General features: G+C 40.7%; 1 protein-coding gene across 1 annotated transcript; it reads right to left on the bottom strand.

Annotated features, from left to right (window-relative positions):
• Positions 1 to 203: 203 nt before the first annotated feature.
• tat (tyrosine aminotransferase) lies at positions 204 to 21,205 on the bottom strand. The gene is made up of 12 exons (XM_033635333.2): positions 21,065 to 21,205; positions 19,499 to 19,803; positions 19,037 to 19,141; positions 17,210 to 17,277; positions 15,072 to 15,230; positions 7,712 to 7,850; positions 7,526 to 7,578; positions 2,929 to 3,081; positions 2,688 to 2,816; positions 1,414 to 1,497; positions 1,132 to 1,230; positions 204 to 1,003 (listed from the first exon to the last, which is right to left on the bottom strand). The coding sequence occupies exons 1-12, from the start codon at positions 21,067 to 21,069 to the stop codon at positions 863 to 865; spliced, it is 1,440 nt and encodes a 479-aa protein (XP_033491224.2). The 5' UTR covers positions 21,070 to 21,205; the 3' UTR covers positions 204 to 862.
• Positions 21,206 to 21,314: the final 109 nt, after the last annotated feature.

Below are 21,314 nucleotides of genomic sequence, written 5' to 3' on the forward strand. Positions count from 1 at the left end.
GATGTGAAGTGGACATCGTAGCATTTTCAAGTTTAAAGAAACATTCAGCCCGTGTATCATTTTCTTGTAAATGTCTTATTTTGTGATGGGGGTTCTATTAGGCTGCTCATTTCCTTACTGATCAGAATCCATCCTATAATACACAGAACAGTCTTTTTCATGGGCTGTGGGTGTTTTGTGTGCAAAACACTTTGATCTGAGAGTCATGTCAACATGCTTTTATTAGGCAAGCATTAACAAAACCACTGAACAAACTTTAGCGTCTGTAAAAATATATATATGTAATTCAATATGGCACACAATTAACATATAAACAACATACAGGGAATGTTGTGAAATAAAGAGCATGCCAATGCAGTCTAAAACTACACTGAGTTATTTTCTAGCACAAGCAAAGTAGAAGATACAGAAAATTATCAATACATAAAGTTTAGAAAAATGGATTATCAAATAAATGATCACTTTGCTAATTGTGACAGCAAAGAAGCCAGCCGGTGTGCACAGAGTGTACGTTTTACAATCCTGTGGTTAATATCAAAGAGGTTACATTACAAAGGCATACAAAGCATTTCACAAATTATATAAATACACAAAGTACACAAGAAGAGGTTAATATAAGTTGTATAAAATATAAATATTAGGTCTGCTCAGTGGACCATAAGATATGTTGCTCTCCTAGTTTTTTGTTGCCACAGCGATGATGAAATATTAACACCGTTTTTGACATCGGATTTCTACATCTCTAACTTCATAACACAATGGAATAAAATTTCAAAGCTGATTCCTGCTCAGTATCTGTGACTAGAGGACAGTTCTTCTATTGTCGAGGCTCATGTCTTATGGCTGGTCCAGCTCTGTTGCATCACTGGTCCAGATCATTGCTGTCACTGCTGCGGGGCCGATAGTGGCGCTGGCAGAACTCTCTGATGCGACCACAAGCCTCCACCATCATCTCCTCCGGCACCGTCACCACAATGCGAAAGAAGTTGGGATACTCAAAGGCCTGGAAGAGGACAGAACATGGATACTCTCAGAACTGAAAGGATCACACGCATTCCTTAAACCTCATTCCAAATGTAAGTGTGTAGATGGACATAGGGACAAAAGGATAAATAGACAAAGGTGTCTTACCGTGGCAGGCAGACAGAAGACAGACTGCTCAGTCACCAGCCGCTCAGTGAATTCCACATCATCCTTAAAATCTGGAAAGTGAGCCATTTCAATCCCCACCTGGAAAAAATGTGCACAAACACACACATTTCCTCTTTTAAGAAAATTATATTCATATTTAAACCTCCTTTAATATAATATAATACTGTAGAATGAGGAATCACATGCATGGGTCAAAAAATATAATTATGCACATACATATATTCCTACATAGCATAAACCACACACACTTTTAGTACTGACCATGAGGTACATGGCTCCTGAGGGCATGACAGGGTTCAGGCCAGGGATGGTGCACAGCTCATTAAAACAAATCTCAGAGTTGGTCTGAGGAAGCAAAACATAAACCATCTAATCAGTCTAATATACATATTATCATGATACATAATACTGGAAGTCCAAATAATATGAATAAAACAGGTAAAAAAACATTTTAAAAAAGACATAGTAGAAGAGAGCTGACAACTCGTTCTCATCCCAACTCGTCAAATATCGCCGCTTTGTCAGTGGACTTCCACATCTACATATGATGTGCTCAGTACCCTCTTTTGTCTATTGTTGAGGTACTAAGACGCCATTTCAATTTACGCTTGTTACACGCATTGTGTCTTCTCAAAATAGACTATTGCTTTTACAGAAAAAAAGTACAATTTTTGCACATTAGATACATAGAGAAAAATAAACTTATACAGAAAAAACATTATGGTTTAGTTCAACATTTACACAGAAAGCGAACAGTGGGCTCCAAGGTGAGAGTCTAGTAAAAGCCCGAGCTTTGATGGACCATCCACCCCCTGGTTTATCTGCCCTATAGGAACTTTCCAGCTCCTTATATTACATTGTTACCGGCCTGACAGGCCTGACACGAGGTGTCTTTTTGCATCGGTTTCTGACACCAAAATCACTATTTGAGGAGTTGGGAATGAGAACGGGCTGGAACTAAAGACATGTAATGATGACTTTTTAACAACTCATTAAGTGGTGGTGGACAAGAAATGTGTAATATTATGTGCTTACAACACAAAAACAATGCTAATGCAAAGTCTTTTAAAAACGGTTGCAGTTTGGTTCAGGGAAAGAAAAATACTTGATTAGGTTTAGAGAACAAAAACATAATTTAGGAAAAGATTTTAGTTTAGCTTAAAATACTTACATACTGCACGTAAGTGATGTAAACTTACATACATTGCACAGTTAGGTAAAATACCTACGTTAAGTACTCTGTGTAATAATGTAAAGTCCATAAATTCATGCAACCACACTGACTTTTGGTTTCACACGGGACACAAACAGCTTTCTCATGGTTCAAAGACCGTGTCCACCAACAACAAAGACTTTCTCACTCTTTTTCTTAATTTATGTGTTCACCCCATCAAGAGCGCCTCATTAACTTCACATCTGTATTGTTTTTGTGTTGCCAGCACATAATATTAACACACACAAGTCCCACTAACATGTGACATGGTAAGAAGACATATTCTATATAGAATGACATAACAAATTATTCCCCTGTTTACCTTCAGGAAGCTGATGGTGTTGTTGTAGAAGCTTTGAGGTGTGTTGTTGAGGATGCTCTCCAGGGCGCCCTGGACGATACTGCAGGCTCCCAGAATACGTTGAGTGAGTTTGACCAGACCCTCTCGGATCTACGGAGGAGACATACTGCATGTGTTAATTAGGTAAATGTAACAGTAATCTACTGGAGTCTTCTTGTTCGCTCACTGCTGAAAGAAGAATGTAGAAATAAAGCCTACATACCTTGGATCCAAATATATTATTCCTGTCATGGATGAGGATCCATCCCAACCTCCAACCAGGGACCAGCCAGCGCTTAGCCAAGCCACCACAGGAAAGGATGGGAACGTCACTGCTGAGAGATGCCATGGAGGGACAACTGCAGCCAGGGAAAACCTGAGGACATATGCAGGTACAAAATGGAATGCGTTAAGACAGCAAAATTTTAGTTTATGCTGCCGTCAAATGGAACTCCTTTTCTCTGTTTTTTATTGTCCTCGAAACCACTATCTCCTCCTCTCTGACATGAGAAAGAAAGTGTCTGCGATAGAAAGTGCTCTAACCTTTTCTATATCTGTGTGATACAGTTCAGCAGAGGAAACAGCTGGACAGAATTGTTTCCCCTGCCTCAGAAATCATCAGCTTATCTTTGATGTGGGTGTCATAAACTGCCAAAGATCTTGATCCTTTGCAGCTTTCTGAGTTGTGTTTAAGGTCAAAAATCACTCTCATGTTATTTCTGTTTTGGTCTCTACCAACTTCTGAGAAACAATATCTGGCTTTTTAGCAACTAAATGCTCCATTATGTTTACCAGCTAGTTGCTTACTTTGTCTGCTGTTTGGTGCTCGGCCTGCTGCAGCTGGAAATGAGATTGTTAAGAGTGGCAAGAGTGAGCCAAATCAGTGATGTTGTTGACTAAACCAATAAACTGAACTGAAATATGCTGAAACAATGCATTAAACTGAGGGGGAATGCAGAGTGAGGCTGTGATTTGTCACAACTAGTAACCGTTTTCACATTACACATAGTCATTAGTCTTACCGCTAATATAAAAGTATTGAAAGCTGGTACAGCACTCTAACAAATAGCATGCCTCGAACTTTTTAAGTATCTTAGCTTCAAAACAAGCATGGTATGCAAATTAGCTGTATTACTTTTGAAAAAATACCCCAAGTACAATAATAATAATAAATTCATTAATCAGAAATATTAAGTATAATTTTATTTTATTATAAAGAATACTTATTTTGTGTTATTTCAATGCAATTATATAACATTTATTGTGGAGATGAGGGAGAAACCAAAGGAAGAATAAGAGGAGAGAGAGGCCATTGGGAAAGGGAGAGTGTACAGTAACCACAGTCAGCAATGCTCCCACAGAAAGCTGGTTCTCATTAAACATTATCAGTGGCGCCCAGCGGGGAACTGCCCCACGTCCTATTGGCCAGACTGCTATGAGTGACATAACAGCATTGCATGAAATGTGCCGGCATAGCTCTCCGCAATTTTGGGTTTGTGTCTGAGCTCAGATCCCCTGCTAACCCTAACCCACATCACTTGATGTGAGAAAACATGGAGCAATTACCAACTACATCGGCATTCACTACTGGTTATTTAGAATTGTATGAATTAAAAGTGTGAAAAAAAGAAAACCGACATGTGTTGTCAGAGCGTAATTCACTGCTGAGGGCCTTGTGCAGGAGCGATCAGGGGGTATAATGCCCCACTGTCTGAACCTAGCTTGGCTGGTGCTGTTAAAAGACACCTTGACCCCTTCCCCCCTAAATACTCAGGCCATAAAGAAAAGGCCTCACCGACACACCCCCAACTTGCTCTCCACCCACCACACGCCCCCATTCCTCTACTGTTCCTGCTGCGCCAAATCCTGACAATCTGCATTAATTGCAAACACATGCTGCCAAAAAAGTGCAAAGTCATTCTGGTCTGCTCGGGTTCAATGTGAAGTGTTCATATGGTGGGGATGCACTCAATAACCTCGACTCTAAATGTTTCCTCTCACGACATATATTAAAAGCATAAATACAAGCCTCCAAAAAGCATTCTTTGTGCGACTGGTGAAAAGGCACATTTCTTTTTTTTGTATCTGCGAGAGAAAGCTTCTTTTCTGGTATCCAGCTGTATTCTCTTCAGCTCTGTGACCTGATCTGTTGTCTTCGCTCTGAAACTGCAACATCCTGCGTGCAATCAGTGCAGATGGCTGACACACAGACTGTTTTCATAAACCTCATACTTTAATAAATGAACAAACCAAACCTCTATTTGTCTATTTGTCCTTTTTAATATCACACCACTAATAATTTCTTCAAGGGTAGCATCAACATTAATGTGATATGCTATATAACACTGACTTGTAAAAGAACAAAGCTGAATAAAGACCAAAAACTGAAACAGGTGATATTCAATGAATCAAAGGCTAAAAGATACTTTTATACACCACCAATGATTTGTATTTATCCCCTTATCTGAATATTTCCTGAGTGGAAAATTACTGGAATACACTCCACTTTTTTTATTGAGCAGCATTCAGTTGTACATGCGTGTGTGTGTGTGTGTGTGTGTGTGTGTGTGTGTGTGTGTGTGTGTGTGTGCGCAGGAGTCTACGTGTATAGCTGTGTACATGTTTGCATGACCTTCAACTACAATTTGACCGGTACAAACTTTTCAAGGCTGACACTGATGTAAATGCTTTGGACTGAATGTGCCGAGAATGTTGTTTTCTCGCAGTCAACATTCACATTTGGTCATTTGCCTGTTTAAAGGGTGAGCTCGAGCACTATCTGTCTCTTTGATTTCGGCCTCAACCCCAGTGCATTGGAGATGATTCAGATATCATCTAAGGGGCTTACAGCATTGTGTCCAGTGTCAGATAAAGCTGCTTTTAGCCAGCACTGCAAGTTATACAGAGTTAAGATGGATTCAAGCTGCAGAAAAAATTAATTACAGACAGTGGTGTTTCCAGAGATTTTACACAGGGGTGGTCTGATGGGACCACTGACAATTTTGGGGTGGCACACCAACACCAAAAGCCATAACTGCATTTCAGGAATTCTAATATGCTGTTGAAGTACATTTGCTAGTTAAAAGCTATGTCATTATGGAGGGTTTTTTTTTTTATTTTGCAGTTAATGTTACTAATTATGTGATGTACATCAACTCATACAGACACAGTTAACATTTTGAGTTCCACAACAATCCTGTTTTAATGTGTTATGTATCTGTTTATACATGTGTGATAATTCATTGCTCTTCAGATAGACTGGTTGTCCTTTTCCCATTCCCAACAAGCTATGCCAACATGGTTGGTACCAATGGATGGCTTAGGTCTGGGGTCTTCAATGTTTCTAGGCCAAGAACACCTTAGCTGAAAGAGAAACGGAGCGGGGACCCCCTCCTACACATGCAGTAACTCTGAGGACCCCCTAGGGGTCACGGACCTCCTGTTGAAGACCCATGCCTTAGGTTGCCTTTACTATCTTGCTTAAAATATGAGCACAGCCTCTTAAAGACAGTAATATCAGCCTCCAATTATTTTCGCCTAGGGGAGCCTCTGGGAAGCCCAGCTATTGTGTCGAGAAGGCCATGGGCCCCCCTTTGGGGTGCCACTGATCAGAGAGGAGGTACAGTTGCAAAAAACTCAATAGAAAGATGTGACTGAATGCAAACAGACATGAATTTGCTCTTGACTGCTTGAATCGAGGTTCTGTTAGGACATGACTACATGAGCTGATAATATGTAACCTTAAGTTTGAAAATTGACCTCCACTACAGCTAAATCTAATGTCTGTAATGTCATTAGCCTTTTGGACTGAATAAATGGCAAAAACACGCCAGCAGTCAAACTCCACACAAAAAATCAATCTGAATGTACTCCACTGTTTCTTAGAAAGAAATGCTGCTGCTGTATAGACAGGTTCATTATTATTATTGTGTCACAAGGGCAACAGTTTTGGTTCCTTTTTACTTCATGTCAGCTACCACGTAAATTATACAAGAAGGACAAGACATGGCAGTGTCCAAATTTTGCATCTGTCCAGAGTTTGGTGTCATTTCTATTGGAGTCAATACCCATTATAACTTTGCTGTTTCACCATGCAAAATTTGAACGATGTCACTGACATCATGCCCTTTCCTTCTTCTATAGTTTTCTTTGTCAGCTACTGCATTAACAAATTAGGGATACACTGATCGAACTTTGTCTCTCCGCCTACCAACCCTGATGCCTCAACTAACAATATCTACCTTGAAGAACAAGATAGTAGTGTGCTCGTGGACCGTCTTAATCATAAGATATTCAAGAAAAAACGCTGGTGCTCTAACAATATCTACCATCAAGTGCCATACCTTTGTCAATTCTCTCTTTTCTCCAGATGTAAAATATGTGATTCTCCCCGCATGGAAGTCATCGAGATTTATTTTGTAAAGTAACCTGAGGCCAAGGTTAGCTGTGGACTAAAAATTGAGTTTTTACAATAAAAAGTTGTAATGCCATGTGACAAAGTTCTAATATGTTAAAAAATAAAGTTGGAATATATCAAAGAGAAGTCATGATATTATGAAAGTAAAATACTCAGTTGTAAGTTGCCCTTGCTGACCTCCATGACCCCTGCTCATCCAGCCTACCCGCCTTACTGGTTGCTGCTTCCAGGTCTCATTCACAGCACATGGCCCCTAATCCCCCCTGTGCTGATGTGGGGTTGTCCAACCATCATTCAGAGCCAGGGCAAATACCACCAAATGAAACACAACCTTTTCTCTCACTGTGGTGAAAAATGTGCCTCGCTGGTGTTACAGTGGGCCAAGCCCTGGGTTTGTACTCACCATATCACTGTAGATCTCATCAGCCAGAATGGGAACGCAGTGTCTGGAGGCCACTGAGAAGGACAAGAATTATTTCATTATTTATGTGATAGTCCAAATGTTCGCCTCTGACTTCAACAAATTCAAAGCCTTTGAGTATTTCTAACTGTTTTTCCTAAAGCAGAGCAGGGCAGAACTGCAGCTAACCTTTGAGGATTTTCTGTAAGTGTTCCTTGCTGAAGACAGAGCCACACGGGTTGGATGGATTCGTAACAATCAGACAAGATGTCCTCTCGTCAATCAGGCTCTCCATGTGTTGCAGGTCAGCTTCCCATGACTTCTCTGGCTGCAAATCAAAGATATATGTCAGGGTTAGGGCCATAGACTGTGTATAACAATCGACAATATAACAGTTGGCAGCTTCAATCATCCACTGGTGGCTCGCTGCAGTGTAGGTCATAAACCCCGACCCCTCCATGTTAGCAGACGGGAAATCAAACGAAAAGATCAAAGTTCACATCAAGTAATTTTTTTCCCCAGTTTTTTTCTGTCATTTTACATTGTTCTTATCATGTTCAAGTGTTGGGAAGTTTGTTTTTAATTAGTTATTTAATTTAAAAAAGGGAGTTTGACGTCATGATTGACAGCTATGTGTGCTGATATGCTCATGATCAACGCCACTGCCTGCGATTGGTCAGACGGGTGTATGGACAGGAATTTGATACAGTGGAGATTGCTACTGCACAGACACTGGCTTCAAATGATCACCAGCGCACAATGGCAGCAGCTGTATCCTGGATATGTTGAGACATGTATAGCTGCAGACACATTCCGTTTGTAGCGTACACAACACACCCTGACAGACCGCACTCATCTCTAGTAGAACACAAGCCCATCAACACAGTAGTATCATACCAAGTTATCTGAAACCTGTTACTACACGATGTTGGAATGAATGAATAGGGCTAAAAGTAGCAATAATCCACATCAATTGACCCTTCACTAAGCCCCGCCCGTTTGTAATGGTCCATCAAGCTGTCGGAGATAGCAGGGAGCCCACAATGTAACAACTGCACTCCCTAAGGAAATACCAAAGTTTTGGGAAAACGAAAAAGCAATTTTAGAGAAAAGCTGACAGAAGAGTCTACAATATGCGCTTAATGGATATATCCAAGATGTCAAAATGACTCAGCAGCAAAAACAGATTGAACAGATACAGATAGTAAGAAGCTAAAGCCAAACTACAGGCTACAGACCACAGTGTAAACATGAACCATCAAATCACTGGTGATCGAGACAGAAGACAATGAATATAGAGGGAAACTTCGCTGGACCTCTGCCGCCAAACCTCCTCCAGTGGACAGGTGGAGAGCTCTGGGGAAAGCCAAACAGCGTTCATCTGCACAAACTGTGATGACTCACAGCTGGTTTGATATCGGCAAATTTTCCCTGTTTCCCTTCACTGGTTCCTGTTAATCAGGTTAGGCCTCTTTTCACTATTATAGACATTAAAAGCAAAAGTAGCATGTGTAAGCTAGCTAGCTAAGGCTACACTTTTCAGGGTTTGTTTTTTGTTTTGAAATGGGGAGGATATGTGTATCACCTTCCAGCCTCTCTGGGTAATGAGTGTCATTAATACACATGTATGGAGCTTTATCCCTGTCTTTATTCAAGAGAGTGATCTACCAGTTTGAGAGCATTATTTATTGCTTTCACGTTCAAAAACCCTGCCCTCGCACTCAAATAGCCTCTGCTTGCACTTGGATCTACTCTGTTTCTGCTCAAACTGTGTGCTCGCACTCAGATACCATGTTGCACGCACTCAGATACCATTTGCTTGCACAGATTTCCTGCTCGAGCTTCGGCTTTTCTCCTCGCACTCAAACTGTTTCTGTACACTTGTGGAATTTCTGCTCTCAGATTTCTGCCCTGCGCTTGGATTTTTTTGTGTAACAACCCTGTCAAAATCCCACAACCAATAGAACGCCAGATTTACTGTTGACCGATGAAATGATCCCTGCCTCCTTGTGGACGCGCTCGCCTTAGTTTGAGAGGCCGTTTACACGTACACGGTGATTTTGCTAAACAGAGACATCTTCCTTCGTTTGTGCCCTTCGTTTACACGCAAACGGAGATTTCTCCTCTGAAAACGAGTCTTTGTAAAAACTCCGGCCAGAGTGGAGATTTTGGAAAACTCCGGTTGCGCGTTTGCATGTAAACTGAGATAAACGGAGATAAACGGATATAAATGGAGTTATAGGCAGGCAACGTCACAGTATGCGCCGGAACTTGCACCTGTGTCAAAAGTGCAACCTATGTTGCTATGGTGACAATGGATACGTGGAAGGCTTGAGCTTCTTGTTACACTGCCACCTACAGGTTTGGCATGCTCTTGTGTATATATACACGGGTAAGTGTAAACAAAGATCTTTTTGAAAACGGAGACAGTGAAATGTCCGTTTATGAAAATAGCCAGCCACGTGTAAACGGCCTCTTAGAGTGTCCCGGTCGGGCGGGTACTCTTTAACCGGGTTCATCCACTCCCACCCTCCAGGGAAAGCCCTGTAAACTAAATGTTCTTCTCTTGCTTTCTTTACCACTTTTGGAATAAAGGGACTGTTAATTTACACACGTGCGCCATATATATATGATATATTTAAATTTAATACTCTTTTGTCCCAGCTCGTCAAACATCTCTGTTACGTGGGCTTTGGGTTGGCCCAGTGCCGTAGCATAGATATATATATACATAGATGCCACACCCTGGCTTGTGGGATGCGTCAATACCGCCGCCATCTTGCCTAGGTGCTCTGACCGGTTCAAACCCATGTCAGACTCGGCAAAAATGCCACATTTTTGCTCTGCATTTGGGTGTACGAACAAGAGAAGTATTAAAACCAAGCAGAAGGGAATAACATTCCACAGGTAAGAAGTTGTTTTACAATATTTTACTGTTACGAACATGTTTAATGAGATATATATCTCAAAAAGTGATCCTTCTTTTAAGCTAATCAAGTAAAGTAACTGTCCTGATCTGGTCCTAACGCCAAATTAAGCTAACGCTATGTCACACAACTTAAAGAAAAAAGGTTAACATTTATATAATATTACTTATAAAATTATAATGCTTTGTCAAACAGCTATGTCGGTGTATGTGTTATTCCAAATTATCAACTATCTGTTTCATGGCACCAACGTGACATAACGCAGTATAACGTTAGTAGTTAACTTGTGGCCTGAATTGTAACTACAAATTATGTGGAACTGCGTTTTTCTGACATACTTATTTTGTGTGTAGTTTCCCAAAAAACACAGATAGGAGACGGGCATCGGTAGCAGCAGTGAGGAGAAAGGACTTTGTCCCAAGTGACTCCTCAGTCATCTGCAGCTGTCACTTCAGACCTGAGGACTTCAACAGGACTGGGCAGACTCCTAAAAATAATACTAGCTACTGTACACTGTATTTTTTGTAAATATGACCTAATAATGTAAACAGTTCTGTGTCCAGGCTCCCATGAGCACTGTGGTGTTATACATATGAGATTAAAGCAAAATTTTGTGTAAACATGCAGCTCTAAGTCATTTATTCTCACTTGTACAAAACCAACATTTGTTAATCAGAATCTGCACTGCAGCTCGGCACAACCCTGCTGATACACTATTTTTTGCACATTGTGTGAAATGTGAATAAACATTTATAGTCAAAATTAATAATTAAATGACATCATGGTGGGCATTGTACATCTAGTAAGAAAAAAGAATATTTATTACATGGGGAAAGTTTAGTTTAAATGTGTTGTAGAACTATTACTGTTACTTTATCTACGTAAGATCAAATATTTTGGTATGAACAACTGCATTTTTTATTTAACCAAGTATTCTGTATCATAACTACATGTCTGACAATTGTAACAAACCAAACCGCATGAAAATCGGTTGAGAATTCAGCGAGTAATGATGATTTTAATCATAAATAATCTCCTGCCTCAATAGACATACATGCACTAGGCAGCGCGGCTCCACCTGGGCAAGATGGCGGCCGCGTTGACGTATCGCTCCAATGAGGAACGCCGTTGAATGCGGCATCTACGTATATATATCTATGTTTGTAGTATCTCATCGCAGTTGGTTTCAGGTAAGCTAACTGGAATAAATTGGCAGATAATAGCTTTGTTCTTTATTCTGTGACCGTTAAAAGAGCTTCCTGGTGAGTGGTGAGGCACGACTGGGTGTAACACAGGTCCTCCACCAGCTAACGTTATCTGTCGTTAGCTGATAGCTAGTTTAGCTCATGCTAGCTAACAGGCTACAACTGCTACATTTTATTTTCTCTAGCAGACGTTATCTGTTCATCTGGTTATCGTGAGCACTCGTTTTGGGTTAAAGTGGAAGTGCCCGGAGCTGCCACCCGTGGTCCCGGGCAGGGCTCGAGACTTGGGATCTACTCACCTATGGTCCCGCCCGGGCCTGACCTCCGCGGCCTGGACGGGTGCTCAAGTGTGGGTGAGAGGAACGGAGAGGAGCACGGAGATCAAATAGTGAAGTTTAAGGATGCCTTCGGTATGTTGTTAATGTGATTTTATGGGCAATTTATCAGTCGAGGTCTCCTCCTCTGCAAAGCATACTGACCCGGTGGCTACGGGTAATAGCGCAGTTTTGAAACCACTGTTTTTCCGAGATGAAGGACTGATTGTTGAGCTGCTGTTAACCGTTAATGGAGTTAACGCCGGATCACGTTATTTAACCGTTTCAACAATAAATTAAGCAGAGTGACGGACCCAAAGCCTTCAATCTGGCTAAAATACAGCTGAAATGCTAACAAAAAAAAAAAAAAATACAGTGGTGAAGTTGGGATTTTTTTTTTTGAAGTTATGTGCTCATGTCTTTTCTGTCTCTTGCAGGCTGCCAGGAGAAGCGGACTGGCCATCAGATATTGTTTATGGAAATTTGAAAAATAAAGTTTGTCAAACTGACTTTTGTCTCTTCATTGTGCACACTTACACACAAAATAGGGTGGTCGTAGTTAACGAAGCATATGAATACGTTTGAACGTGGCGTGGTGGTCATTTTCGATTAAAGGCCGACGTCTCAGCGACGTCTTCGCAATGAGCAAACGTTCTCCCTGCTATGTGTTAACGATCTAAACTTGATACATCGGGCCGACATCGGCCAGATGTGCTATCTGGGGTGAGTGCTGATATAGAGTATAACATCACTGGGACTTGTAAGAGTAAAATCACTCCGCTCACAGGTGTTATAAATGTAAATACAACCGTTAATTAACCAACTGTCACACTCGCTACATTGACGCAAACTGACACTAGCGTTACCCCAAGAAGATGGATATTTTCCCCAAAATTACATTTGAATTAAATTATGAGTGGTCGTCAGGAGAGGACGAGGAAAAGGAAAGCCAGGACTCTTCTGTGCAGACCTCCAGGTGTGTTTGAATCCGGCCGTGCCAACATCCAAGTTTGCCAATGTTTCATCAGCCGAACTGGACGAAGTTACACAGCTGCAGATCAATGTAAATACAAAGTAACTTTTCAGTTCCTGGTGTGTGTGCTGCGTTGCCTGGCAACAGACTGGGGGAACTGTTTTTTTCGCGGAGCTACATAACATATTTAAATCATTTATGTCATCACCTTTTGTTAACATTTCCTTACTCAGCATTGTTGTTTAAGCTGTTGTTGAACTGTTGTATAAAAGCAATAGCCTATCACATGAGAGGTCGTGACGTTGTACTGTATATCGTCACACGGCTGTAATTGTCTTCGACACTCGGCCTGCGGCCTCATGCCACAGTGCCCATGACCGAATCATAATATCATCATCATAATATACAGTATCACTCCGTCTCGTGAGATATTGCTTAATTCAATAGATATATATAGATATATAGATATATATAGATATATAGACATATATATCCGGCCGGGACGCTCTAAAACTAAGGCCAGCGCGCCCATAAGGAGGCAGGGATCATTTCATTGGTCAACAGTAAATCTGGCATTCTATTGGTTGGGGGGTTTTGACAGGGTTGTTACACAAAAAAAATCCAAGCGCAGGGCAGAAATCTGAGAGCAGAAATTCCACGAGCGCACAGAAACAGTTTGAGCGCGAGGAGAAAAGCCGAAGCTCGAGCAGGAAATCTGTGTGAGCAAATGGTATCTGAGTGTGTGCAACACGGTATCTGAGTGCGTGCAACATTGTATCTGAGTGCGAGCACACAGTTTGAGCAGAAACAGAGTAGATCCAAGTGCAAGCAGAGGCTATTTGAGTGCGAGGGCAGGGTTTTTGAATGTGAAATCAATAAATAATGCTCTCAAACTGGTAGACCACTCTCTTGAATAAAGATAGGGATAAAGCTCCATACGCATGCCCAGAGCACAATGTTTAGCTCAAAGGACTTAGCAAAGGTCAATTCATTATACATGACTAACATAATCACCTGTCTTTTAATTTATTACTTAATAGTTAACCAAACACTGTCTTCGCATTTTGTCCAGGTCTTCCACTTCCGGACCAAGAAGCAGAGGGAGCTGATCGTAGACTGATGTAAATTATAGTGGGCGAGTTATGCAGCTAGTGGGCGAGTCATTTAGCTACTCCAACTGCAGTTATACCTAGGCTACTCACATATGTTGGTCTTTGTGGTCTGGTTAGGGCAGACTCTTTATTGTGCATGATAATACATCCATGTCTTGATGATGCTCGGGGATACTCACTACTGCAAACATGAGAAATATCATAGTGAGGTTACGCTGATGCAGTGTTTGAGAGTGTACCAGGAAGGTGACAGGTATCATGTCCTCAAAAGCCTGTACAAGACTGTACAGCATCTTTCTCGATTGCCACTGGCCAAGTCATTAATACATGATGTGCAGCAACATCCAACGAGAGCCAACAAGAATGTGTATCATTAACAAAACACTGTGTTACGCAGGACGCACGTTTAACGCCAACTTTTAAGGGAGACCCAAGTGGTGGCACCATACTTCTGTGCCTTATTACAGATCACTGAACTGTGCTGTGATTGGCTAGTGCTACATGTTGTGATTGGCTAGTACTTGTCATGTTGATGAATGGAAGGTAGAGGCGATTAGGGTTGGGGCAAAGAGGTCATGGTTAGATCTAGTATTTGCCAATCAGAGCGCAATATGGGCTGGACTTGCCAAGGAATACAATGGGCTCCACAATGCCATGTCTGCGCTTCCAACAGCAGCAAGCTAACCAGTGAGCCTTTTTGATTAAGAAATGACTCCAGCCACTTCTGAAACCACAATAATTGGCTCATATTTTTCATTTCTATTATTAATGAATAAAAAAATATAATTAAGACAACTTTAGAGTTTTTTTAGGGGGATGGAGGATGGATGGGGTTTCCCTTACTTAACATATCACATCATTTTATATCAATGGCGAACGGTATAACTTATTTCCAAAAATGTTGAACTTTGAATAAAGTTAAAATAGACCAATTGAAAGGTTCAGTAGGTTCAGTTAGTGTTTGTGTTTCAAACAAAAGAGAACAAACAGTATTGTGATGATACACCCTCCTACTTACCAGAAGGTTGTAGAGTTTGACCTCAATGCCCATGGACACAGCCAGAGTCTTATATAAGGAGAAGCCTGGGCATGGGACCAGGATGTTGTCCCCTGGGTTACACAGGACACTGATTGCCAGGTCAATGGCTTGACTGCAGCCACTGGTCAAAATCACATCCTGGAAGAGAGGATGGTGCACTTTACTTTAAAGAGCATAGACACCAAAACCACATATCCATGCTAACAACAACACCTAACAGTTTATAGTCTTTGACTAGAATAAAGTCACTGTAACAAGCAGACTGACTTTCAAGACATGCACTCATATACAGTACAGGCCAAAGTTTGGACACACCTTCTCATTCAATGCGTTTTCTTTATTTTCATGACTATTTACATTGTAGATTCTCACTGAAGGCATCAAAACTATGAATGAACACATGTGGAGTTATGTACTTAACAAAAAAAGGTGAAATAACTGAAAACATGTTTTATATTCTAGTTTCTTCAAAATAGCCACCCTTTGCTCTGATTACTGCTTTGCACACTCTTGGCATTCTCTCGATGAGCTTCAAGAGGTAGTCACCTGAAATGGTTTCCACTTCACAGGTGTGCCTTATCAGGGTTAATTAGTGGAATTTCTTGCTTTATCAATGGGGTTGGGACCATCAGTTGTGTTGTGCAGAAGTCAGGTTAATACACAGCCGACAGCCCTATTGGACAACTGTTAAAATTCATATTATGGCAAGAACCAATCAGCTAACTAAAGAAAAACCAGTGGCCATCATTACTTTAAGAAATGAAGGTCAGTCAGTCCGGAAAATTGCAAAAACTTTAAATGTGTCCCCAAGTGGAGTCGCAAAAACCATCAAGCGCTACAACGAAACTGGCACACATGAGGACCGACCCAGGAAAGGAAGACCAAGAGTCACCTCTGCTTCTGAGGATAAGTTCATCCGAGTCACCAGCCTCAGAAATCGCAAGTTAACAGCAGCTCAGATCAGAGACTAGATGAATGCCACACAGAGTTCTAGCAGCAGACCCATCTCTAGAACAACTGTTAAGAGGAGACTGCGCAAATCAGGCCTTCATGGTCAAATAGCTGCTAGGAAACCACTGCTAAGGAGAGGCAACAAGCAGAAGAGATTTGTTTGGGCCAAGAAACACAAGGAATGGACATTAGACCAGTGGAAATCTGTGCTTTGGTCTGATGAGTCCAAATTTGAGATCTTTGGTTCCAACTGCCGTGTCTTTGTGAGACGCAGAAAAGGTGAACGGATGGATTCCACATGCCTGGTTCCCACTGTGAAGCATGGAGGAGGAGGTGTGATGGTATGGGGGTGTTTTGCTGGTGACACTGTTGGGGATTTATTCAAAATTGAAGGCACACTGAACCAGCATGGCTACCACAGCATCTTGCAGCAACATGCCATCCCATCCGGTTTGCGTTTAGTTGGACGATCATTTATTTTTCAACAGGACAATGACCCCAAACACACCTCCAGGCTGTGTAAGGGCTATTTGACCAAGAAGGAGAGTGATGGAGCGCTGCGGCAGATGACCTGGCCTCCACAGTCACCGGACCTGAACCCAATCGAGATGGTTTGGGGTGAGCTGGACCGCAGAATGAAGGCAAAGGGGCCAACAAGTGCTAAACACCTCTGGGAACTCCTTCAAGACTGTTGGAAAACCATTTCAGGTGACTACCTCTTGAAGCTCATGGAGAGAATGCCAAGAGTGTGCAAAGCAGTAATCAGAGCAAAGGGTGGCTATTTTGAAGAAACTAGAATATAAAACATGTTTTCAGTTATTTCACCTTTTTTTGTTAAGTACATAACTCCACATGTGTTCATTCATAGTTTTGATGCCTTCAGTGAGAATCTACAATGTAAATAGTCATGAAAATAAAGAAAACGCATTGAATGAGAAGGTGTGTCCAAACTTTTGGCCTGTACTGTACATCTGATTATAAGCCTATTAATATTATGAACATAATATCACATGTACAGTGGCTGTAACATCATACTGCTGAAAGTCATTTTCATTCACTCATTATGCCCTTAAGTTCTTGTATACTGTGATTCAGATTTAGAGGTAGCACTGCAGAAGAATTAGGATAAGAAAGCATACATTAAAAACAGAGGTATGAGTTAGTACCTCTGCCTCTATGGGAGCCTCAGGGCAGCTGTAGAAGTTGGCCACTGCCTGTCGGCTCTTCAAATAACCTGCAGGTGGACACAGAGAAAATATTAAGCATGTGCAAACAGAGATACATTGGGTCAACTGATGGTGAATCAAATCATTTAAAGTTTGGTTAGGCAGTTTATTTTGGCATCATTCAGCAAAAATCCTAGGATAAACTTTGAGCATGTTGAAATTCAGTTGGACTGAGCTAAAACTAGACTTCTGCGCCTCATCTTGGCACTTTTTCAAGGATTTAGAAATGTTGGGCAATGACAGGAGACTGTGGCCAATCACAGGTCATTTCAGACAGAAGGTGCTCCTACTGGATGTTTTAAAAATGCAGATACAAGTGCACGTCCCTTCGGTGAAAGCTTGACTGAGCAGTAAAAAATCTTGCAAAAAAAGTTGCTATTCCAGCACTGGCAACAACTGCCTACACTGCAAAGCAACCCACAAAAGGTGGACGAACTTATCAAAAATAGAATCTAAGAGACAGGCTGACAATAAACAGCTAGCTAACATTAGCTAGAGCTTTGAATCACAATGTGTCCTCTGTCTCACTCCCCACAGCTACAGGCCACCTCGCCGGGAGGAGAGCAGGCAGTAGCTCTGGAGACAGGTACTTTGTCAGTGACCAAAGCACCCCGAATCCAGCCAGTGTAAACCTCAGCTCCGGGGACCTGACATCCCCGACTTCCCGCTGGATCAGAAAACTTTCTGTTGCTGCTGTTACACAGGTTAGACCCAGCACTGCTGCTGGTCCCCAGCCCGCTGTGACACCCAGCTCTGGGGGATTTGCACTGACCAAATTCGCATATACAGCCTCAGACCGAGGTCTGTCTTTAAGCTGCTGCCCACTGTCCTCCCATTCTTGTTTAATTTGTGGACTGATAAACAGAGAGAGAGCTAAGCAAGGAGGAGCTGAGTGAATGCACTGTGAGTAAATCGACGATGAAATAAGGTTAAATAAATCAATGTATGGGCAACACTGGGTTACTGTATAAAGTGCATGAATATGTCCATGATCATCTGGTGGGAGGTGTATAGTGTAGAGGGGGGAGCTGCAGGAGGAGGGTGTAAAAAGTTCTTAGATCTTTTATGTAAGTAGAAGTAGCAAGACCACAGTGTTGAAATACTGTGTTACAAGTAAAAGCCCTGCATTCAAAATGTTACTCAAGTAAAAATACAAAAGTATTAGCAACAAAATATACTTGAAGTGCTAAACGTAAAAGTACTCATCATGCAGAATGGCCCATTTCCGAATTCTATATATTACAGGGTTATTAATTGATGCATCAAGGTGTTCGTGACCTAAATGGCACAGCTGGTCAAGATGGAGCTCATTTTAATCCCCATATAAACTGCTGGGCGATTTAATCTGTAATAAATCATCATCATTTATTGGTGGATTGTATTTTGTATTAATAATTTGAATCTTCAAAGTAACTAAAGTTATCAAATAAACGTAAAAGTACAAAAAAAAATAAGTAAAAAAGTGGGAAGTAGTAAAAAGTACAGTAATTCCCTCAGAGATGTAGAGGAGTAGATGCACAAGGTAGCATACAATTAAAATACTCAAGTTACATTCCACCATTGAGTGAGCAGTAAATGATTTTGACATTAGACAATTTCTGGTTAAAAAAATTCATAATGCAAGTTGAAGGTCACCGTGTAGAGTCGCCTAACTGTAAAACATCTCAGCTTTAAGTATCTGCAACTTTGTTTTTAAAACCAACATGAAATTGCATCTGTGCATTCACCAATGTTTACTTTGGATTTAGTTAGGTTAACGCGACTCACCAACGGAAGGAGCGTAGCCGTTGTATTTTTGTGAGTCGATGGCGTCTTTCATGGCCTGCAGCACTTCATTGTCTGTAGGCAGGTTTCCAAACACAGTGGGATCCCCTGGGAACAGATAATAGTAAGCAATCACTCAACAGCAAGAGAATATAAAGATTAACTATTCCATTCATGTTAAAAGTCAGCATTTCTCTACACATGAAAAAAATAGGAGTCATGGGATACCGCATACATACATGTGTAAGAAATGTGGTTTGTTTCCAGTCTTAGAAACTAATTGGAAATCTTTAGTCTTTTTTGATTATAGTCACACATTGTTGGAGTAATCTGACGAGTATTTGTCTGACATCTGTCTTATTTGATTGTTGGTTAATTAATAAATTAATAACTACTGATTAAAAACAAAGTGGCATCTCCAGAAGTTTTTAAATCACCAGTTTCATCATGCAGAAACCCTCTCACCTATGGAAAGTGCGATCATGGGTTTCTCTGGGTTCGGAGTCAGCTTCATCCCATCCACAATGGCTCTGATGGGATTGAGTGTTTTGTTGGCCATTTCTGAGGGCTTCACTTCCCATCTCTGCCTGCGGCTCTTGGCCTTGGCTGGATACAAGCTGCCATTCACACTGACGTGATGGATGCCGTTCCCGTGTACTGCCTTCCCATTGACTCCGCTTCCATTCAGGCTTTTGCCATTGACAGCGCTTTTGCCGTGGACTCCATTTCCATTCATCTGAACCACATAAGACTTGTTCTCCATCCTGGAACTGATGAGGATGATGGACAATGAGTGATAGAGCAGTAAAATAAATTTACTCAATACTTCAGTGTAATCTTGAGGTACCGTTTTATGCTACTTTATACTTCCCCAGTACAGTAGTGAAACTTCATTACATGTATTTGACATATATTTACTTTAAACATTAAGGTTAACTTACTTGTGATCAATTTATAAAATATAATGAATTGTTACAGACTGAAATGCCCAACACTGTAAAAAAAATACTCAAACTTAGCTCCCCCTGAAACAGCTACAACCTTGATATGTTCCGACATGCAGTGTTGGGGAGTAACTAGTTACATGTTAATGTTTAAGTTACCTAATCAATACTTAATACAAAATGAATGTAACTGTAATCGCTACCATTACTGAGAAAATATATGTAATTAAATGTCAGTTTCTAATAAAACTTTTGGCGAGTACAAAGGGGTTGAATCTGAATGTATTGTGTTTGTTAAAAAGTTTATATGTACAATAAAACACCAACCAGAAATGTCTTAAGGCAGATCCCCCCCCCCCCCCCCCCAAGCCCTGCTTAAAATTTAATAACAGCCTATATAATGTAACATTCTGAAAGGAGTCGTCCTGCACAATGAGTACTTATACCTAATACTTGACACATATTAAACATATAAACATTTTGTTGCTTAATACTTCTGAACTGTTATTTAAGTTAAAAAAAAATTAAGAGCATATTTTGCTTATACAGGAGTATTTTATACAGGGTTATTCCTACTTTCATTTCACTTTGGCAATACTCATGTGGAACTGCAAAAATCTGCCTAGAAATTGTGGTTTCACGCATAAAGGAAATACTAAAGTTTATTGTGATCAAAATATGCTAATGATCACATCTGACTGCGCATATTCAAAGATTATAACTAGATGAACATATTCAGCAGACTTTCTTTGTTAATATTGCTGGATTTTCAATTTATTATTATTTAATAATTTATTATTATTTAATTTTTCAGTCATTCAGAATTCAGTCTGTCCATTCATTGAACCGACAGAGAGGAGATGAACGGAGTCGCTCAGGTCTTTGATGAATTTATTAATGCGCAAAACATTAGAACATTAGAAGATCGACTTACAACAGTATATCTTCTAAATCATCAATAAAACAGAAAACGTGCATTTTATTTTAATTCAACTCCATTAACAGTTCATTTGTTTAATATCAGACCGTTAATTGAGATTATGAAATAAAATGAATGAAAGTATATAAAAATCACATTTGTACTTACTTCATTCTTCAACAGGTCTCAGCGAGTGTCTCCAAAAAGCAGCGGTGCAGGTTAATTACTCTCACACAAGATGAACAGTATGGGATGTTTTCCACCGTTATATATCAAGATCCCCGAAAATGGGTGTAGAGCCCTGCCCATATTTCCATTGGTGGAGACTGAGGTTTGTACCATTACACCCCTCTTACATCACTAATCAGAACCATACCACCTCAAACTTTTAGCGGCATCAATTACCGGCCGGAGGAGG

The sequence above is a fragment of the Epinephelus lanceolatus genome, chromosome 5, assembly GCF_041903045.1.
Source record: "Epinephelus lanceolatus isolate andai-2023 chromosome 5, ASM4190304v1, whole genome shotgun sequence".
In the NCBI taxonomy this organism is placed as follows: Eukaryota; Metazoa; Chordata; class Actinopteri; order Perciformes; family Serranidae; genus Epinephelus; species Epinephelus lanceolatus.